Source organism: Gigantopelta aegis, chromosome 4 (assembly GCF_016097555.1).
Source record: "Gigantopelta aegis isolate Gae_Host chromosome 4, Gae_host_genome, whole genome shotgun sequence".
NCBI classification, from domain to species: Eukaryota; Metazoa; Mollusca; class Gastropoda; order Neomphalida; family Peltospiridae; genus Gigantopelta; species Gigantopelta aegis.
Window position 1 is genome coordinate 44,676,933 of NC_054702.1, and position 9,256 is coordinate 44,686,188.

At 35.5% G+C, this 9,256-nt stretch overlaps 1 protein-coding gene across 3 annotated transcripts in view; it reads right to left on the bottom strand.

The window, feature by feature from the left end:
- Positions 1-5,055, bottom strand: part of LOC121370598 — a 29,829-nt gene extending 24,774 nt beyond the window's left edge. For all 3 annotated transcript variants that reach the window (XR_005957704.1, XR_005957703.1, XM_041495927.1), the window contains exons 1-2: positions 4,271-5,055; positions 2,956-3,166 (exon numbers count right to left, since the gene is read on the bottom strand). Coding sequence is in view for 1 of the 3 variants with exons in the window: in XM_041495927.1 (XP_041351861.1) it covers positions 2,956-3,166; positions 4,271-4,955 (896 nt within the window). In the remaining 2 variants the exon portion in view is untranslated. The remainder of the gene's footprint in view (positions 1-2,955; positions 3,167-4,270) is intronic.
- Between the last annotated feature and the right edge of the window lie 4,201 nt (positions 5,056-9,256).

The following is a 9,256-nucleotide window of genomic DNA, read 5'->3' on the forward strand; positions in this document are numbered from 1 at the left end:
CCCTCTACTGCCACATAAACATAAAAGTATAGACTTAAATGTAATCCATAAAACAAATTTAAATCTTCTTTCGACAGTGACTTGGTAAATACATATAGTGCTTTAGACAAAACAAAAAATACTAAAAACAAAAAGAAAAAGAAGAAGAAAAAAATGAAAAAAAAGACCAAATAATTTATGTCCATACATGTATGGATGGCAGAATCAAATTAATTCCTGAAGCTACAGGAAACTGACAGACAGATAGGGTACATGGACCAGAATTCAACATCCTCACATGAATTTTTAAAAATTCAATAGAAGAAAAAAAAAAGGAAGATGATTTATGGTGACTCAGTCTGTTGTGTATTTTGTGTACATTGAGTATTTTGTGTACATTAAGTAACAAAACCAATCTTCAAAAGATGTACATGTATGTTTGTAAAGTATATGATATATATATTTTTTTAAACCAGGAAAAAATACAAAAGAAGATAGTAAAAACCTTTACAATATACTGTGTTATAAACTGACCTATATGCAACTCACAAAATTTACCAGATTCACTGTTAAACAGTGTGTATTTTACCAACATGTAGATTCAAGACCTGAAATAATATGTTGATGAGTATTTTATGTTCTGAAAACACAGCACACTTCCATTAATTACAGTAGACACAAACTAGATTAAAATATACTGTTGAGGATTTTTCTCAAATATACCAAGTCTCTCTAAACCAGCTTGATATGCAGGCAATGAGAATGGCAAGTGACAAAACCTATGAAAGCACTGATGAACAAGAAACTGTATATCCAGTTTTGATGATTTGTAATGAAAACCACAATTTGATTGTTATATTCCATGAACAAGAAATGAAACACAGTACAACTTTACAGGATTGTAAGTTTTTTATTTATATTTTACATCATATAAATACTACCAATCTCCCACCTCCCAACAAATAAACAATGTAATCACTTTATCATACTAAAATGAATTTCAAGTTTTTTTTGTTTAGAAATTAGATAGTTTGAAGTTGGCTGTGTTTTAACGACACAACTAGAGCACATTGATTTATTAATCATCGGCTATTAGATGTAATTTTGACATCTTAGAGAGGAAACCCGCTACATTTTACCATTAGTAGCAAGGGATCTATTATATGCGCCATCCCATAGATAGGATAGCACATACCACGGCCTTTGATGTACTAGTCGTGGTGCGCTGGCTGGAACGAGAAATAGCCCAATGGGCCCACCTGCAGGGATCGATCCTAGACCAACCACGCATCAAGTGAGTGCTTTACCACATGGTTACGTCCCGCCACCCACCTCGTTCTAATAGAACATTCCAGTTCTAGAATCTTAGCAGCATTAACTTTTAATCAATACCTTGCTCCAATTACCATACAAGTGACAGACCTTAATTTTTAAACACTACAACATATTTTTCTTTATTAAAGCAGTTTTTGACAATTTAAATTTGGAGTACTCACATTTTATTATTTAGAATATTCATTTTCATACATCTCAAGTAGTTCTGGTCATTCAGGTTTTTGCAAAACGTATTTTTTATCATTCTAAAAATGCATATTTTTCTGAGAAGTAATGGTTATCGACTATCGAGATAAGCTCAAGTTATTTTGAGACAGTATTTCCATGTTTAAACATCACATACTTCAGCTTCTCTGTTTTAACCTCATCCAAATGTGGGTTACAGGTTTGTAGATTAACTAAACTTAAATGTCCATATCATTTTCATGGGTTGATGAAATTAGGGTGACTTGTGTCTTTAAAGGTAGGGTCGCACTGCTGTCTCCCTTCCACATGGTCCAACAGATCATAATCTGGAAATATTTACATATAATTTGTCCCAGAAAATAGAAATGTTCAACTGGTTACATAAATATAATATCCCACTTGATCAGGCCCTAATCTAGAATTAAAAAAGTAAAAGCGACTTCTCCCTTCTCGGGAGAAAGGAGATGTTTGATACAAATAGGCAAAGTGAACATTTAGTGGTACATTTCCTAATGTTTTGTCAAGTTCTGCATTTATTCACATTTCAAATCATAATATTTCCGTATCAAATACTACTACTTACTGTAATAAAATCTAAGCAAAATAACTGAATAATTTCATTAAAAAATTCAATTAATTGATAATTAATGTCTCATTGTGATGTTAAAATGAAAGTAATAATTAGTATTTTCGGGCATTATTGAAATGAATCTAGCTGAGAACCAAACAATGCTTGACTAGTCACTGTACAGACTCAAACCGAAGTAAAACAACGAACCAACAAGGTTTATGTGAACTATGACACTGAGCAAAACATTGTTTTCATGTTAGTTTTTTTAATCAAATTAGGTCCAAAATATTATGGTGACTTAAAGACTTCTGACTAAGTACTACTAATAATTTGGTGACTTGAGCCACCTTTCGGCAAATTATAAGTGCCATTTCACTGGCTAGATTAGTGCCTGTTGCAAGGTTGAAAATTAACATGAAAACCATGATCGCCAGCAGGGCCAGTTGAAGACAAATCTTACTGGCCCTTCTCAAATTAAATTTTGTCACATTCGATTCAGTTTCAGAGTCTTTGTTTTTTTTAACTGGTACTATATTCGCCAGACGCTAATATCGATGGTCGCCTAACGGACTACCTTTGTAAAATTCTTAGTCGCCCATAGCCAATAAAGGTCGCCACGGGCAACCGAGCGACTGCTAATTTTCAACCCTGCTGTTGTTATTTTGGAATATATAATTGAATTAGCCATAAATGTAGGTATCCCTGCCTTTAATCTTTTTGTGATGTGATGGTGCACAGAGCACTGATAATTGAATTACGTTGTGGACATGATGGTGCATTGCGTACTGCTATTAGTATGACATTACGAAAAAGCCCAGTCCATGACTTCACTCCAGCATAGACACAAGGAAAAGGTTAAAATACATAAATCAAAATGCACCAACCTGTAGATCGCAACACAATCAAACTTGCCCTTGTACATGAGTCCCTCATGGCTGACAGAGTCTTCACATGCCGATACCTCCCCAACTTTGGAAAGCACCCCCTCCAGGCTGTGCCAGTAACCCTCAACATTTGGCTGAATCTGAATGTCACGGTATCCGGATAGAAACTGCTGAATGTTAGCATGCAGATTTATCCCATTGTATAACATCTCTGAAAAGACACACACAAAAAAAATTCATATAAGCATAAATTTATAACAAAGGAGTATACACTAGACAAGTGGTAAAGCGTTTGCTTGATGCACAGTCAGTCTAGGATCGATGCACTGTCAGTCTAGGATCGATGCACTGTCAGTCTAGGATCGATGCACTGTCAGTCTAGGATCAATCCCTGTCAGTAGGCCCATTGGGCTATTTCTCATTCCATCCAGTGCACCATCAACGGCTGTGGTACATATGTGCTATTCTGCCTGTGGGATGGTGCATGAAAAAGATACTTTGCTACTACTGTAAGACTAGACGTCAAAATGACCAAATGTTTCACATCCAATAGCCACTGATTAATAAATCAATATGTTCTAGTGGTGTCGTTAAACAAAACAAACTTTAAAATTTTTAAAAAAAAAATTTTTTTACAAACTGGAACATGCATGTGAATACATGAATACATGTAAGTATACATAATTACCTACAGGTATATTACAGGTATGTATGTTCTAGAATGCATGTAATTTATTGTAAGGTATGAACTCAGGGATCCATCCACAACATTACCCAATTTGTCTGGGGTAAAAAACATGCCAAGAGTTCAACCCATTCTCTCAACAAATTAGCTCCATCAATACATTTAAAGATAGCTGTGAGGAGAACAGGTGGACATTTTTTACTAGGATTTTGTTAAAGAGATGTTTGCAGCTGCATCATTCCTGATAACATTCATCCACAAATACAATTAACATTAGGCTACATTAATAAAATGTGTTTCTAACTTCATGCACCTCATACAATTTTACACTACTTTTGGCAAATCTGAAAAAATGGAATACCTGTAGATCATTTCATCCGATATCTTTAGGTCATGTAACTCTTTACATTATTTGTTACGTTAAATCAGTAAACGTTAAATTTGATTAAGATGAGGATTTTTCAAATGCTATATACTAGTAATTTTCTGAAGAAAAAGTTTGATTGTCATTTTGTAATATTTTATTAATGAATATCTGCCATCTGGACTATGTCATGTGCAGATGCTAAATCTGAAATGAAATTAGATATCCATGCTCTTGAATGAAATCGTGTTTAGATTGACATTTACCTTCTTGGTATTTCTTGAATCCGTCTTCACCAAGCTTTTTCACCATCTGCTGTTTCCACCGTTCCAGGAAGAACCGCGACAACTCAGACTGAGTTTTGTTAAGAATTGCACTAACGCTGGGAAGACTGCGTAAAGAAAACCTCTCTACGTGGGATCTGAAAGTCTGCAGCTGATCCTCATCTGATGTCCTGTCTGGATATACTGACACATTTAATATTCCATCTATCACAGGCACGTCTGGCAGATTTTCCTCCGAATTAGTGGGAATAAATTTATTTTTAGACTTCTTTGACTTGCTCGATTTCAAGATATTCTTATTAGCAATAACTGTTCTTTCTGAAGTATCAGCACCATGTCGAGGATTAGCAATATCAAGGTTTTCGGAATTAATAATGCTGTCCTTAATAATGCTTTCATCGGGAATATAGGGGTCCCAATCAGATCCATCAGAAATAATCTCATTTTCAATTTGAACAAACACATCATCTCCACCACCGGTTGACTCGGATGACAGCACTCCTTCAGCTTTGGAAGAAATCTTTTTTTTCCACCTAGTTTTGCTTTCCTTTTTTGTTGATGTCTTAACTTTCAATTTTGGCCCAAAGAGCATTCGATTTTCTTGATTCTGTCTGATTATATTACGAAGATTTTGATTAGATGATTTTGTCCTGCATATCACATGCATAATTTGATTAACTCTCTGCAGTCTGGCTGCATGTTGGCATCCTTGGCCAACTGTCTGATGTACAGCAAATTTAGTCTTTAAAAAAAGACAAGTAGCTTTCATTCTGTGAAGGAAAAAATAGAGAGAAATATTTGTAATTTTACTGTTTGTATACACAAATGTATTATATATGACCCACATCTGATTCAGTACAATGCTCTGAGCATAAAGGAAAGTCTTAATGTGTCTACAAGATAGCTTTGCATACCCAATCACCATCCTCATTTTTATTTCAATGAATTATAGATTTTAGAAAACAGAAACTGTCTGAGGCACATCGCACAATAAGGAAAACTTGAAAATCTTATTGTCTCTTTTGCCTCATTTTAATCTCTCTGTTGTGTTCTATGACGTTGCCATTACTTATAGACAGATCACTCATAACAACAGATTCATGATATATATTGCCAGGAGGCCATATTAGGCTACATGGAACTGAATACAAAGCCAGGAACCAGTATTTTAAAAAACAAATTGTTCATACTTGATTAAAATATTCTCGCAACATTGGTTTCCAAGTAGATAAGCAATGAAAAAAAAGAGTAAAGTTTGTTTTATTTAACGACGCCACTAGAGCACATTGATTTTTTATCTTATCATCGGCTATTGGTCATTCTGACAGTTTTTTAGAGGAAACCTGCTTTCGCCACATCGGCTAATCTTTTACGACAGGCAGCAAGGGATCTTTTATTTGCGCTTCCCACAGGCAGGATAGCACAAACCATGGCCTTTGTTGAACCAGTTATGGAACACTGGTCGGTGCAAGTGGTTTACACCTACCCACTGAGCCTTGCGGAGCACTCACTCAGGGTTTGGAGTCGGGTATCTGGATTAAAAATCCCATGCCTCGACTGGGATACGAACCTAGTACCTACCAGCCTGTAGACCAATGACCTAACCACGACACCGGTCATTGGTTTCCAAGTAGATAAGCAATGATATCTTGCGTAGTGCAGAAATAAGGATCTTTTTCTTATTACTGGCAGAGAATCTAAGACATAATCTAATGTATATACATGATCACAGTATAAATATTAAATTAATTACAAACACACACACACATACTGAGTTTGTTTTTGTTATTAGTTTATTTTTGTATACTGTAACGTTCTAAATTAATTGATGCATTATGGGTTTTGAAGTGGAACAAGACCATTCACTTATGAATAATCTATTTTCAAAAACAATAACTCCAAGCAACTGGAAATGAGGTGTGGTGATCCATAAATGCCATGTTAATAATAAAACTCCAAACACAGTATTGTCACAGTTTGTACTTTTATAGGGTGGAATAAACAAGAAAGCCCTTCAAATTTCATTGGTGGCTTATTATTATTCATATTATTATTATTTTAAATATCCACAAACCATTTAAATAATTTCAGGGAAACCATTCTAAACCGGACATCCATGGGACTCAGATAAATGACTGGTTTTTAGGTGTCCAGTTTTCAGGGGGTTTTACCAATGCAAAATCCTTTATTGTACACTGCCATTTGTTTTCACAGGTGTTCATTTCATACTTGGCTTTAGACATGTTAAAAACTGATCAATATGAATTAATTTCATTGTTGTTTTGTCGATCTTTGAAGCAAAGCATAAGACAAGTAATCAACTACGGTAACACAAACCCCAACTCGACATATTTGAACTAAATTCACAACAGTAGAGGTCCAAATAATCGCAATCCATATGACATGTGTACAATAGTTATTTCAATATCAAAGATGCCAGCTCATCTTTAATTGCTTAATTGTGAATTGTCAACCGTACCCTGCCAAATGTAACAGCTAACACAAACATGCCCACATTGCAGGAGCTGAACTTGGCAGTCAGGTCATTCTGGCCGAAGTGAAGAGACATAATGATTGTTAACGATCTGATCATCCAGTTTTCAGAGGTACAATTTACACTAAATAAACACATTGGAACTGAAAAAACTTCAGTGTTAAAAGTTCTTAAAAAGTTAGTTTGCACTAGAGCACATTGATTTACTAATCATCAGTTATTGGATGTCAAACATTTGGTAATTCTGACATTTTGTCTTATAGAGAAAAACACTATATTTTTCTATTATAGCATTGGATCTTTTAGATGCATCATCCCACAGACAGGATAGCACATACCATGGGCTTTCATATACCAGTTGTGATACACTGGCTGCATCAGCGTTAAAAGATAATAAACCATGGGACCATAAAAAACATCCAGTTTTGCGATAATTCTGGTTTAGAGAGGGTCCAGTGTTGAAGGGTTTCACTGTATACTGAAATGTAATACTGTATGTACACTAGCTTCAAAGTTATTTTATCCTGGTCCATTGTAATCACATATGCAGTGCATCTACAAGAATGAGTGGCCACTCATTTCACCTCCCATCTAATTGTCTGGTGGTTACTTAAGCATAAGTAGACACCAGTGCTCCTGTCCTGGATGGAGGCCCCAGCATGGGTCAACACCTGCACACATGATAGGTGTGCGCTACAACAGCCTGCTATAAATACATATATATGTTAAGCCCAATGACCTGACCTGACCTGACCTGACCAGACCCTGCAATGTCTAATGTAGCAGATGCCATGACAATCATGATAACTATGACTTCAATAACTAGACCCCACTTAGTAGGGGTGTCACGATACACTGATGCATCACAATACTACTGCTGGCAATACAATACATGATCAGTGCCAGATTTATGAAGGGGCAAAGGGGGTTAATTGCCCCGGGCCCCCCAGACAAATGACTTCCCCGGGCCCCACAAGGTCTAAATCTGGCCCTGTACATGATACCTTTGCTTGTGTATCAATTCAAATCTTAATTCCTTATTGATTTACCAACACCAATTTGTACTTAAAGTTAAATTTGTTGAGGAAAGACAGTGAAGTTGACAGAGGACACATTCCAGCTTATGTCAATGTGTCTGTTTATCGTAGTTGTTAACAATTTGGTTCTGACTATTAAAGGTCTACATTTATCAAAAACATAATTCACTATTGTTTGGTATCTACGTATACCTTTTACAATATATATGAAGTATCAATAAAATAAACTTTAAAAAATTTACCCGTTTTTAATATATCCGCAATAAAAAGTTGCGTTTCCCCATCGCTTGCCAAAAAGCCTCTGAACTCCAAGAGTCAAGTCACGTGACTCTGTGACGTGCTGACCGGCATAACATGAACGGGTGATTCGCAGCCTTTTGGTCATTTCACATGGAAGTGGAACGTGTATTTTTAAAACTCGAAAATGTTATTCTATTGAATTGAATTGTATGTGTGGAATATTATTTTGAAGATATCTTTCAAATGTGAAACATGGTGAACCATTGTTCGGTGTATGGATGTACAAAAGCTGTAGTTAAAGGCAAAAGAAGTTTGCATATTTTTCCGAAAGACAAACCGTCATTGTTTGCACGGAAGCAGTTCTTAAACCGAACACGTGCGTATTGGAAAGGACCGTCAAGATGGGATTTGATTTGCAGTGACCACTTCACACCTGGGGATAACGACAATTATATAAGATGGTCAATGGGAATGGCACCAAAACTTTTGTTAAAGAACTTGTCTGTTCCAAACTTGTATCCCCCCTGTTCAGCCTATTTGCAGCCCGGAGCCCGAACGTCGCCCGGAGACAAAAACAAAGCCCGAATGTTAATGCTGAGGTGTACATTGTTCATATTTGGCACAAAGATACACCTCAACACGATGCATTTACATATGTTAAAACAATAAATGTAGGAAAAATATTTTTCATATTCGGGCTGTACATAACGTTATCCCGAACATAGCCCGAAGACAAAAACAGATAGGCCTACCGAATGTTAATGTGATTTTTTCTTGACATGTCACACTGTTTGCTGTTAATCCTTGGCCACATTCATTTCTGTAGGGGCCTAATGCCAGAACATACTAATATTGTTCCTATAATATAACAACACATTATCAACTACTTAATATCATGTTTTTAATGAAACATACAATTGTTCTGTTTAAATTTTATTACTGGAAGTAATATTTTATATCATAATGTTAAAATAGAACCAAGTGTATAATTTACTATAAATCATAATTTTTCTAATGAATGTGTAACATGACGAAACATTATGAAATGTACCAAATAAATATTCACTTCACCTATTTTCATCAAACTTCTCCCCTTTCTTCTGGGAAAGGAGAAGACATTTCTCCTACTTTTTCAATTCTAGATTAGGTCCTAATATTAGTAATAGTAGCAAGGGATCTTTTATATGCACCATCCCA